This window comes from Netta rufina (assembly GCF_964035555.1).
Source record: "Netta rufina genome assembly, chromosome: 3".
NCBI lineage: Eukaryota > Metazoa > Chordata > Aves > Anseriformes > Anatidae > Netta > Netta rufina.
The window spans coordinates 83,387,074-83,401,124 of NC_140125.1; the positions used below are offsets into that span (position 1 = coordinate 83,387,074).

The 14,051-nt window shown below is 37.0% G+C and overlaps 1 protein-coding gene across 3 annotated transcripts in view; it reads right to left on the bottom strand.

The window, feature by feature from the left end:
* Positions 1–3,281: 3,281 nt before the first annotated feature.
* Positions 3,282–14,051, bottom strand: part of MED23 (mediator complex subunit 23) — a 37,293-nt gene continuing 26,523 nt past the window's right edge. For all 3 annotated transcript variants that reach the window (XM_084284676.1, XM_084284677.1, XM_084284675.1), the window contains 8 exons: positions 13,334–13,550; positions 12,314–12,550; positions 10,632–10,797; positions 9,585–9,657; positions 8,326–8,540; positions 7,350–7,470; positions 5,152–5,283; positions 3,282–4,435 (listed from right to left, as the gene is read on the bottom strand). In XM_084284676.1, coding sequence (XP_084140802.1) covers positions 4,262–4,435; positions 5,152–5,283; positions 7,350–7,470; positions 8,326–8,540; positions 9,585–9,657; positions 10,632–10,797; positions 12,314–12,550; positions 13,334–13,550 — 1,335 coding nt within the window. In that variant the 3' untranslated portion in view covers positions 3,282–4,261. The remainder of the gene's footprint in view (positions 4,436–5,151; positions 5,284–7,349; positions 7,471–8,325; positions 8,541–9,584; positions 9,658–10,631; positions 10,798–12,313; positions 12,551–13,333; positions 13,551–14,051) is intronic.

Consider the following 14,051-nt stretch of genomic DNA (forward strand, 5'->3'; position numbering starts at 1 on the left):
GGAAAATAAAATGACACAGTGGCATCCCTTTGCCAGTGGCAAAAATCCTATGCATGCCCTTGTGTTCAAGTGACTGGGGAAAAAAACAGATCTATCAAAGCTGCGTGGCAAATATGTTGCAGTGCATTCTTCCAGAATTCCCAAGGGTTTTTTTAGATTTCCTCTTAAAATAATACTAAGAAATAAGTGAACAGACATCTTACTTTCTTGATTAACGTGATTTCTTCTGTTCTCTTTAAAGATTAAGTCCCATGTTCATCAACAGCAATGAGAGCTGGAGCACGGAGAAGTCAAAGAAATGCCAGTATGGGAACTGCAGAAAACCAAGAACTTATGGCTCAGTGGTTCACGATGGGGTCACCTTAGCATGTGGTTTGCTGGGTGTGGGAGGAGAAAGCTGGGGGATGGAGGAGCCCTGAGCTGCCCTGGGAAGGTGCCGTGCATCCCTGCTCTGCACAGCCCTGCCTGTACACACTTTTAAAGCGAATGACCTGACCTACAGTAAAATGCAACCGTTGTAAAAGGAAAAGAAAAAAGAAATCATAAATATGAACATGAGATAGGACTTATTTTGTGAAAGCTTTGTCCTTCAAAGATGCCCAAGAGGTGCTGACTAGTATTGTATGTCATGGGGATGAGTTTCTCAAAAACTGCATAAATGGAATTTTAGTCATACAAAGGTCTGCAAATTAACAGTCTAAAAAACCCAAGTAAAATAATTACTTTGCAATAGACTCAAGGACAAGGAAGCCAAGACTGCTGCTGCTGTTTGTGCATTTGCTTTTTCCCGTGGGTGGAAAGAACGTCAAATCTCTTTGCTTCACCTCTGCCCTACGTGAGGGAAGGCTGGTTTCTGCTGAGAAGACAGGTGAGAAGCTGCTGTCCAAAGGCAAAGACCTGCCCTATTTGGTGCCGCTCCCCAAGTGCCAAGAAGCATGACTAAACAAGCATCAAGCTGAATCCGTCACCTGCAGTAGTTAGAGCTCCATTTTCAAGGGAACAGATGAACAGCATCTCTGGCTTTTGTCAGACTTGACACAGAAACGCTTCTGCCTAGAGCACGCAAGTCTGTGAATCGTGAAGTTGCTGCTGTCTGTGACCTTCCCTCACGATTGGGAGGCAGTAACTGTAAGGATGGCTCTCCTTGATGGACAGGGAACCTTGACTTAGCTGAGCCTGCAATCAAATAGGATCCCCTCACAGCTGGGGGCTTAGAGCACCATAGGCATGTGTAAGCTCCCAGGAAGCATTGATAGGGGCAAATCCAATAAAAAGCAGCAGCTTGATTACAGTATATCCCCACACATTTCAGGAGAAAAAAAATAAATTAGGAGGAGCCCATTTATCCTAAAAACAACTCACTCCTATCAAATCTCACAATAGATGCGTATCACCAAGTCCCACGTCAATCCCTGAGTGAAACTAATGAGGGGAAGGGCCAGATCTGAAGAGCACTACACTGTACAAGAGCACATAAATAGCTTATACACAATGTAAGTACATGGGAAGGGAAGGTAAAATTTTGCTTTTGATTAAAATGTTTAGAAGAATGCAGAAACAAAACAGTGTCTCTCTGTCCACAGCTACCAGCTGATACAGAAGAAACAGGAGGGCTGGAACAAAGGCACAGTGAAAACCAAGAACATTCACCGCCTTTTGGAGCTGGAGAGGGTACTGCAGGTTACTGCATGATCATTTTATTCAAATGTTGACTCACTACTGTAAGATTACTCTCAGCAGTAGGCATGATGGAGGTAAACCCATCTCAGGGAGAATCAGAGGGGTAGGTAAACTAACAGAGCAAAAATTTGCAGTGATCTTACCCTGTTTTGGTGCACCTTCAGAAAACATTGCACAATTTCAGGTACAGCCCACAAATACTAAGATAATCTGAACGGTCTTAGTGCTAAAATCCAAGTCAAATATACTGATCTCCCTTATTGCTTACATTTTGATGTGCTTAAATACACAAATCTCTTATCAACTCTGGTAACAGTTGCATGCATCAAGTGATTGACTTTAAAATAAAACTAATCCTTTATTCTTATCATAACAACGTGTATTATTGTTTTGATTTCATTAATCCTCTTCCAGGTTCTCTCTGTACAATCACATCAATTAAGAGGGAGAAGCATGTAGCTTTAAGCCTTCTAGATGTGTTTGGAAGATTTTGTGAATCCCACAGCTCTAGCAAGTCCTTAAGCAAACTTGTTTACAAAAAAAAAAAACCACCAAAAACACAAACAAACCATATTTTAAACATTTAGGACAAGAGGACAATATGGCTTCTAAGTTGTTAAATCTTGGATAAAAATGTTGGTAACTCCGAAGATTTGAGTATTCATGATGCCGTGATGCATTACACACACAACGATGAGATTTTCTGAAGAAGTCTCCCTCTGGTGGTTAAAGAGGGAATGCAAACTTTTTTGAACAATCTCCACTGACTCAACCAGCTACATACATCGCTCAAGTCTCCTAAATAAACATTCTCTATAAAAGTCAGATGAGGTTTAAACACTTAAAAGAACACTCAGAGTCCACATCAAGCTAAAAATCTATTTCAATATGAAGTGAGACAATTCAGGAAAATGCCTGCAGTGTTAAAGATAATTCAGTCATAACATGACTACCTGAATAGCCAGGTAACTTGCTGTTCTGCAGGCCTTTGTTTGTGTGCTCCAAAAATTGTTTAGGAAGAGAACCACTATTAATACTGTTTCACTGACAACAGCAGCTTTCAAAGCCACCATCAGAATCTGCTGTGAAAGCCTGTGGGAATGCCTCTATGGATAGGATTGTCCCCACCGGAGTTTTGGAGACCAGTTGTGTTCACCTCTTTATCAAAACGAAAATAACTTGACTGGAATGGAACACAACATGTTTTAGACCAAACATGTAGCATGTGATAAGCAAACATGTTTTTATATCAGACAAATTAATTGAAAAGCACTCACAGTTTTTTCTTACTTAAATTACACTTAGCAGAATTTGGGATCCAAGCATACAATCCAAATGAGGGCAGTTTCCAGCAATGCAGGTTTGCTGTCCCTTTTTGACAGTCTTCATAACCAACCAACCAAAAAACACTTCTACTCATAGAGTCAACAACTCCTTTTCATAACTATCACATTTTTAGAAAAAGGCATACATCAGAGAAAGAAATCAGACTCTGAAATGGGTGGAAATTGGTACTATTGTGAAGCTGATAAACTTAGGCCATGGAAATATACTTGCTACGGTATCCTTATTTTTAACACAAAATTTATGAAAAACAAATAAACACTACTACTACAGTCATAAAAGGTTGCTTTTTTTGGTTGTTTTGTTTTTAATTAAAAAAAATTGACAAACGAGTATTTACAAGGCATTTAGTCTTTCAATTCTCTTATCAAAACTCTCAGAACACAGTACACAGAAAAAACTTAAAGTCGAATATTATACAAATCTAAAATATAAGATATCGATATTAATAAAATTCATACGATTGACCTGATAAAAATTACACCATTTCCCAAATAGGAAAGATAAAATAACAACCAGCATAGCTTTAACTGAATGTGCAGACTTTCATAATAAATTCATTAGACAGCCTCTGGGTAGTAATCTAACAGTCTAGTAATTGATGCTAGATCAAACCCACTGCTCATTTGTTGAACGTAAACTGTACATATAAAATTTACAGATATTTTCAAAAGCTCATAACATCCTCCCAAAGACTGAGAATAATTGAGCCAATGCAACTGATGCAATCTTTTTTTCTAGGAGATTTTCTGTATAACAACTTATTTTGTCTGCCCAAAAGATGAGAATAATTTAAGTTTTGTTGGACAAAAAAATACAAACTTCTAATAATGCAGAGGCCAAGTTTATAAAGGCTGTTTTTCCTACCAGGCTACATGTGTTGAGTGTCCTTTCATTTCATAGACAAATAAAAGGAAAAATCCAGGTGACTCTGATCAGGTTAGGGAGCAGGAATACCATGAACTCTTCAGAAATCCATGTACTTGCATGCAGAGAAAGTTTACTCAGTGCTTTCAAGGAAAGGTAACATATACCTTATTTAGTGTCTGACATAAATAGGCAGGAAAACTGGTGTGTATACAGTTGGACAACTTCATTATGGAAAAGAAAATGAAGCAGAAATTTGCACGCAGTTCTCTTTTCCTTTTACACAGCATACCAGATTGCAGATCAGATGATGCTTCACCTTGACTTCTAGAAGGAAACCATCACACCAAGGCTGACCTAACACTTCACTTCACTGTGTAACTGGCAAAGCAACATTAACAGGCACTTGGCTAGGCTGTGGTGCTGGTGAGCCATTACTAAGAGGTTGCTGTGGAACAGCTGCTGGCTCCATTTTGCTGATGTGCGTTATGAAACGTAACCGAAGTTTCAAAGCTGGTCTTAAATTACAAATTATTTTCTCAACCTGTAAAATAAAATAATAATAATAAATAATAATAAAGGCAAATGCATTTGGTAAAATAGAAGTATTTTGACCACTGTACCTGACCATTACATACGCACAACTAAAAAAGGAAAAAGATGCAGTAAATCATGTAAATCACATAACGTTCTATTCACCATGTTAACTTACAGACCTCTCCTGACAACTAACCTTATTACACCGCTCCTTGGTGTAATAGCTGTACAGCAACACTTTGCAAATGATTAACACAAATCACTTTAAGGAAGCCCACACCGTTATAAAATAAACTAGCTGAATTACTTTTCCACCAACTATGGCTACATTCTTGTTTCTGTCATAAGACAAGTTATATTAGCTGAATCAGAAACTAAGGAAAAACTTAAAAGCTATGGACTGAAGTGAGGAAAAAGCTATATAAACTTTTGGTTGTTTGACAGCTTTGTTTCTACTGGTTATTTAATAATAGTACTTAAAAAGTTTTCAAGCTGCAATCTGAAGTTTCACACTACAGAAAATCTAGAAATCTGAGATACTCAGCCTACCGTGTCTAAAAGGTTTTACCTGTATAAAAATATACCAACTCCCCAGTTTGCATACAGAGAGCCCAGTCAACAATTAAGCATTTTTTAATGCTACATACAAAAACCACTCCTAAAAATATTAATTTGCCATAAGGAAAAAGGATAATTAAGTATCATTATTGACTGTTTACTTACTTGGTCTTTCACACTGTCACCTGTAAACATATACTTCATATGATACAAGAAATCACAGATAGGATCCATGTAGTTCAGGTGCGAGCTGTACTGATCAGCATTCAGGAGCATTTCATAAAATGCCACTCCAATCTGTCTCCACAGACACAAAAAACACTCGAAATCAAAACAGGTTTTTAAGTGATTTAGAACAGAAACAGTTCAACAGTGTAATAAATATACTGCTTTTTAAGTACCTGTGATTCCTAACTGCTTATTTCTTGCAAAGACAAATGGGCAAGTCTAACCAATCCCATTACGCTTGTCTAAATGATTCTTTTTTCCAAAGCTAACTTTCAGCGAGAGTAGTGATGGTATTTTGGTACGTTACATAACTAATACTTGAACATCACTGCCTGCAATATGCTTTGAATAAGTGCCTACAAAACTTGAGAAAGTAGATGCTAATAAATCTTGTGTTAAACTTGTTATAGGTATTTGAGTCTTCCAGAGAGAAGACTCTACAGATTACTGTTTTAGCTTGTACCTAGACTACAGCTAGGTCTTTGGCAAATACATACAGTGCACTTTAATAGTTTAAGCATTCTCCACAGAGAGATGAATTCTCTACAACTAGAATGCTTCCGTATACTTAATAAAGGAGGCATTGTGTGCAAACCTATGTAAGACTGACCATTTAAAAATGGTAATGTGAAATCTGAACTTTGTGACTTGTCATTTTAGTCACACAACAGCTGCTGCCTACTCTGAAGGGAGTAACTCATCATGATATTCTGACACTGAAATCAGTTCCTTGCAAAGGAAAAGTAGTAGTATGGGAATGTTAAGAAACATAAAAAGCTATCATCTTTCCATCTTTTCTTGTATTTTGGTTCAATGCAGAGAAAAAAAGACCAAAACCCTTCCTTCCTGAGGGAGGAATAAACTCATCGAAGCAGTATTTACTAGCTATTTACAGTATTACACAGGAGCCTATAAAAAGATACTGCTCCACACCTAAACAGCATTTTCTATTGCCCTCCAGTACTTAAGGACTATTTCATGGAAAAAAAAAAATAAAAATTGGTGTGACTTTTATTGTAGCTATAAGAAAATGAGAAAAAAAAGAGAAAAGAATAAAAAAAAAAATGATTTGTGGATTCCCAAATGATCACAGAATCATTTAGGTTGGAAGAGACCTCAAAGATCATCTAGTCCAACCTTTAAATGATGATGATGTATGTATTTTTTTGTTTCATGCTTCTAAAATATACTTAAAGAATCAGAAAATGGCACAGCTCAGTAGGAAAACTGAAGGAAATATGTAAAGAAATATACAGAAACACTATGATATGATTATTCAACCGATACAGCTCCTTACAGTATCCTGTATTCACAATACATCCAGAAATATAGGAACAACAGTTCAAAGCTCACTGTTTATGCCTTCCTACATTTTGTGACTTGTTCACAAAACAATGTATGTAAACTGAACAGTTTATTACGAAATGAGGGAAAATATTGCAGCAGTAGATCTAATAGGAACCTAAGAAGATTTAAATTGAAATCCCCAGCATAGACATGGGTAATTTGGGATGAAAAACAATTAGTAGTGGTGGTAAACCTTTATATTATGTTGATCAAACTCTAGAAAGAGATGAGATGCATACTTGCCATACAGGCTTAGCAGATATTTGCTGTCAGCACAAATATGTAAAGACACATTTCCCATGTTTAGCTTGTCTTTCTCTAAAGGACTCTGCTACCTGCAGTTATTTAGGTCATCTGGCAGCTGGCCAACTCCATCTCTTTTCTCCCTTTCTTCCCCCCAATAATATCAGTGTAAGAAACTGCTTGTGCTCCCTCATTCTCACAGTACATAGTTCTTACTTACCTTCTTTAACCCGCATAGAAGCTTTTTAAAAAAAACACACTAAGTCTGGTGCACATTTTGCATGCAATTTGAAAGCCAAAGCAAACGTCACTTAAAAAAAAAAAAAGTGCTGGGTGTTTCATCCTGAACCAAATGGACAGGGTTTCAGTTAACAAGGTAGCTGAATAGCAACTCAGCAATTCAGATCCTTAAAACCCATTTTATTTGTATAGAATTCAATTCTAAATGTTTATAAGAAAGATCTCTGTCGCATTCTACTCTTTAATGTAACTGAAAAGCAAAAATACCATACACTGCATAAAGTAATCCAAGAGCTACACTTTACCTCTATCATGCATCGTGTCCTCTCCTGCTGGAACCGTTGAAGAAAAGGACCGACAAGATGGTAAACGTAGAGTAACTGGAACTCAGTTTTCACTATGGGTATCAACACTTCTGTGAGGAACCTGTAACATTTTAAGATACATCCTATTTGAATTGCACTTTTTCTCCCCCAGCCCAAATTTTAACTAAAACATAGGATTCTCTCTCGCAGATCAGAGTCTTCGTTTTAGAAATTACCATGTACTTCAGAAAATACTAGCTATTTCAGTGAAGGTGTAGAACATTTCCAGACATTATCACGAGACTAGAACCTTGTCTCAAGGAGACAATCCCACCTGAGCTTAGCAGAATGCCATATACAGCGAGAAAGCTTTGCTCTGAAGTTTTAACACCGATTTTAAATCAACGCTCACAAATGATTGACAGGAATACATCATGCTACCTTCACTTTTCTGTCCAGTATATTACAACTTGGTATTTGTAAATGACATCTGCTAATTCTGTCATTAACACAGCACTGCGGAAAGTCTCATCAACTTCTGGTACTTTTTACTTGCTTTAATGACTAATTGGACCACTATTGCATCCTTCAGTCAGTAAAGCATCTCAGCTGGCAGCCATAGGGTACTTGCCAGAATAAAGGACACACTTGCCAATTACAGTTGATGCTTTAGGACTACTCTACAATCAGTGCCTTTAAGAAAAGCTGAACATGAAAGGAACAAACAAAAGCATAAAAGCTAATCAAAATTTAAAAAGGCAGATGAAAGGCAATCACACTCTAGATGAGAGCTCTGAAACTTAACAGACACAAGAGTCATGTCAGGGGAATAGGGAGCTGGAATAAACCTTGAGATTTATCAGGTGGGTTTTGGTGCTGCCCCCTAGATATGTGCTTGTATAAATACTACCAGTACAGCTTTGTTATCTACAATATGCATGGAGTAAGACAAATCATCAAGTATCATAGCACTTACTTAGGAATAAGAGACAGCTGTCCAATGCTAGAATGATGCCAGACAGCATGTGCCAAAGCCAAAGTGTAGCTACAACCCATCTCAGAATAAGACTGGTGACATGCTGTGAAGTCAAACAGCTGGAACGGGTAACCAACCCACTCTGTCTCTGATGTCAGGCTGGGACTGTTGATGACACTCACAATGCGATCATGGAGAACAATCCAGTATGGCTCCTGGAAAAACAAAAAGCCTGAATTCCTTCTGAAAGGAACACCATCTAAGATAACGCTCCTCATCTTTTCTCTACCACTATCATATTTCTAAGATGCTTTCAACTACATGGCAGTTTATAAATACGTCTGACAAACCTGAAAATTAAGAAGCACAATACAGAATACATCTTTGTTAGTGGATGTGACACATTAAAGGGTGTGGCATTATCAAGATGTATCTTACGAACTTGGTTATTTAGAAAGCTAATGTAAAGAGCTCCAAAATAAACAGGGCACAGATTAAAAGAGACCAAGAATTTTCTGAGTAGGGTACAAAGGAAGGGTACAAATGTCAGAGAATATAGATGAAGGTGCAAGGAGAAGGAACAGGAGAAACACGTATCAAAAAAAAAATAAAAATAAGGACATAATTAATGTTGTCTTTCTTCCAAGGAAAGGAACCATTTTGCTGGACAGAAGTCCTCGTGAAAATAACTGTTGCACATATAAACAACATGTAAACAAGATCAAAATTATCCAGACATTCCTGGTCAGATACCGTTTATATTCAGGAGATCAACATTTCTACTGAAACATGATCTCTAATACCACATATACTTGCTTTTGCAGTCTTAGGCACATCTTATTTACATGATTTAAGAGATACAGGATGTGCAAGTGTAAGCATTTATAAAAAACACTAGATTTGCATCAGAAGTCTTATGAAAATTCTCATCTTCATAGCTCCAGTCTATAATTAATATTATAGATGTGGAAATTAAATATGTTTTAAATAGGAGTGATTCACTTTTTTCCCCCCGACTCAAAACAAAATAAAAAAACAGAAAGCCTGTTCACTTTTTCCATGCTGGGTAAGTAGAAAAAGATGTTTTTCTAACATGGAAGTAGCCTTCAGAATGGCTCTGCAGAATCTACAGATGTTGGCTGTCACATTGCAAACTACAAAAAAAAAAATTACAACATGTTCCAGGAAGATGCTAATCTTTACATGGAAAAAAGATTATTATTTTTTTTTTTATTTAAAAGTACAACATATCGACTTACTGGTAAGGCTGTGATAATTAGTCCAATAGCATTCATCCAAGCTGTGATATTCTCTCTTGGCACCAGGGGCTGACTACAGAGAAAAAGAAAACTCAGTCTCAGAAATTCACAACTGCAGTTTGTGCTTTTCACGTACCTAGAACAAGGTGTACTTATACAAAGAAAATTTCTCACGAAGTTGAGAGAACTATACAAAGATATGCAGCTATGTAGGAGAGCTAACAGACAATATTAATACCACTACGATGCCAATAGCAAAATTTTATTCAGACATGATTTTGCTTTTGTATCACGTTTTCTTCAAATACTGTAATCACACTGTGATTGCTACAAACAGACTTGAGCGCTTAAAGGCTACTTGTCCCTTTGTTGACTATTTCCCTCCATATGCCACAAACAAAGCTAACAATAATACATTACTAAGCTGAATAAGGCTAAAAAAAATCATTTCAGTTTATCATTGCTTATCAAAGATGACATCTGAGTCACTGAAAGAATACTAGGTCTTTCCTTTCACTTTAGTTCTTTTCATGGTGACTGAGCTAGGAATCAAGAAACAGAACTATGGGTCAAGCTTAATGCATCCTTACAGAACGCCAGCCTTGGTACACTACACCGTTTTAAAGTATCTCTGATTTTACACTAGCATCTCAAGGATCTGGAATCCTGCCAAGGCTTCCTGTCCCTTTCTCTGCATATCAACTTTTTTCCTCCAACACCAGCTGAAAGGACAACAGGCTTTTTCTAGTCTTTGTGCTGCTGAACCCACTGGATAATTCATTAGCTAGCTAGTGCAAGGTCTTCCCTCCATCTTTTCATCATGCTGAATCAACGGTTCCTGAAGTACACACAATCCACAACAGTACAGGAATCCAACACACCATTTTTCTGCTTGACCCCTATAGCTTTGTTTGTCCTCCAAAAACACCTAATTAAAAATGTTATTATTTATACTTAAAAATTATAAAAATCAATGAAAACGAGTATCACAAACTACCTTAGCAATCTCAATAAATTACAGAAAACAGTTTCAGAGATGCAACGTACCTCTTCAGCACAACATTCAACAGTGCATTGCCCACATCCTTTCCTGGAACTGCCAAGGCCATGAGCTCAACACAGGTAACATGAAGAGCATGGGCAGCGGGGTTTGGAAACTCATTGAATCTCCAGTCACAATTTGGAAACGGACCAGGTGATTTTCCTGCCATAGGTGACAATGATTAAGGAAAAAAAGCTTCCCCAACAAAGATTTGTGTAAGCAGCATGGTATTTAAAAATATAGCTATATGACACATACACATAGTTGAGTTGAAGTGAAAGATAAGCTACTGAGAACTAATAAAATAACCACAGTTCATAAAAATAAGACATCTGGCCAAGAGCATCAATACAAGTCACTGAAGATTGCACAAATACATAGTTACAGATGCATTACACACATGGTCATGCAGAGGATAAATTTCCCTGATTAAGAGGTGGAACAAAACAACACCAACCATCTCATTCACCATCTGCTTCCATGACAAGATGAAAATAACAAGAATTTTCTACTCTGCATAATCTGAAACCATTAATTTGCTTCAGTATATGATCTCCTAGCAGAACTCCAGGGTGACAGTTTATGCAAAGTGAGCACCTGCTTAGTCTGAAAATACTCTGCTTTCACAAGGAATTCTAGCTCATCTGAGCTACACACAGAAAAGATCTCCCACCACACTGTTGACATTTGCATAAAAGCAGGGTTTTATGTATTTTTAGGTTTCTTTAGATAGATTATGTGTAACTTGGAAGAAGTTTACTCAAAGGAAAGGCAGGTTTGGGAAGATAAGTGAAGGAAGAGACACGACACCCAGAAAACTGGCCAACTTCCACAAAGCTAACCCAGAAAGAGAAGGTGTCTAGCACTGTTCTCTAGAACATAGCTGCATGGGTTCACTAGTTATTTCCACAGGAATTTAAATCAACTGCGATCATAACCATAACAAGGAAAAAGCAACAATTAAGAAAATTTAGGTTTGTGTTTAAGATATAATTTCTAGTTCTTCCCACCTAAAAAACAGATTGTCAGCAGTAGCTAACAGCACGTACACTGACTTTCACCTATATATATTCAGCTATATACATGCCTAAATGTGGCACTGCTTACAACATATTTTCTTAGTGATACTGGTAATGGCACTAGAAAAAAAATGATCTTATGTTCTACATTGTTCTTTAAACAATCATGCTTTATGTCAAGCTGATTTTATGACACAATTACAATTCAATTTAGAATGCACTAAGTATTTTGAAATAATGGAATAAATAGTGAAGTTTTTATAAAGTTGTAGTCTATATCATTTTCACCATATTTTTCAAGCTGCTTTTACTAGGAGAGCACACTCCCTACACAAAATAAGAAAGAAATACTGAAGAAACATATTACAACTTTGTTTTCATCTTCTAAATAATGCTTGTAATTAAAAGGTATTGCTCTGTACTGGTCAAAAGGACCACTGAATATACATACATATTTAATCATCTCCAGTCAGTTCTATATCTGCTTAACTGGTTTACTGCTTTGACATTCTTCACACCTTTAGAAACAAATGCATACAGTTAAAATATGCTGAAGTAACCTAATATGAATTTAGGCTGAACAGATGGAAATTGAACTTTACATTTTGATGAAATGAAGCTAGGAGATGCTGGCACAGCTTATTTCATGCACAGTTTAAGAAGGATATTGTCTACTAGTCTCCCAATGAGTTTGCAATAGTAAATGTCATCAGGAATCCATGGATTATCTTCTCGGGCATTCATAGCACATTTGAGATAAGTATCACTTAAACACCAGCCCAGTGGGCGATTATCTTTGAGAGAGCCAATAATGGCATGAACAAGCTTTCTCTTGAGGTTTGTGCGCTCTCTGAGATGCCTCTCGTAATAGTGAAGAGTGTTGTACAGGTAAGTCACAGGACGGTCTGCCAAGAAGAAAAAGTGAACAGGATGCAGCGTTACATTTCTGGTGGCAAAGTTAAAATCAAGAGTTCCCTAAGACTAAATTGCAGTATTTCAAAATAGCGTATTTAGAATGGATTCATGTTCTTTATTTCACTATACAACATTGATTCTCTTTTGTCTTCCATTTATACTTTGATGTGTGGGGAGATGGGTAGAGGTCAATCACAGAACGTCAATATTAACATAATCATCTATCCGACACTAATCCACTAAATCACCTCTTCATATAAAAGGTATTAAATAGGAAGACTCCAGGTATGAAATCACAGTAAAAGAATATTGTAAAATGTCTGGCCATAACATAGCTATGTCATCTACACAAAACTTACTGTAACAGTGCAGTAAAAAGCATATTAAAAAGTCAGGTTAAATTATTTCACCTTAAACAAAGATAGATGGAGGAATTTTTGTTTGTTTCTGATTTTTGTCTGTTTCAGTGTTGGTAACAGAAAGATTGTTAAGACACAAGTCCAAGTACTCACTACTAGGAGGGAGCGAAAGGGAAAGGTGTTAAGCATGCACTAGCAAAAGCTACCAGAATAAAAGCAAGTTCACTATTTGTAGGCTGAAATACACTAACCAGGGAACACACTTCTTTATGGAAATGTGCATAGGGCTCACAGAATAGGAAAGGATTAAACATCACTGTGCTAGCAGATCAAAATTATGAATGAAGGCAATGAAAGAGAAAGAACAGAATTGTCACAATTGGAATAAAAAGTCTGCATTCCCAGATAACTTACCATGAAATTTGTATAAACCTCCCAGATGATCCAATAAAGTTTCTAGTGACTTAGACACTGGAAGCAGTTCCAGAAATCTATGGATTACAATGTCAAACACTGGCAGAAAGCGCAGGCATACATTTCCAAAATAAATTGGTAGGTACTGTGGCTGAATCTGAACTGGGGGATTGACTTGCTCTGCCAAGCCTTCAAAATACAGCTTTTCAGGGTATTTCTGAAGGGAAGAAATCCAACAAAATTAAAAGCTCTTTCTTTAAAAGCACTGCATTAAATATTCAGAATAGACATTGCTTTAAAAAGACACTTCATAACCCTTATCATCATACATGAATGTAATAAGAGGCTACCAGCGTAAATCTCACTGAAGAAAATTTATCTCTGAGTGAAATTAAATAGTGGTTATGACTCCTACATACAACTCCTTCAGGAAAAAAAAATATACAAAGTTTCACCACCACTTGAAGGGGCATAAAGGAGCATTAAGGAAACCAATGCAAAGCTGAAAGCAGGCAGTGACTGTGTTTTCCCTGTCAAGTGGTTTAAGAGAAAATCTAGGGGAATCAGCACTACCAGAAGTTTCTGCATTACGTACTAAGTCAGAACACTAATAACATGTATAATATGCATGTAATTACTCCCTGGGAAACTGCAACCTTAGGCATTCATAACACCAGGGGAGCTTGGTATGCAGACTCTAAGAGATATAGGAGCGAAG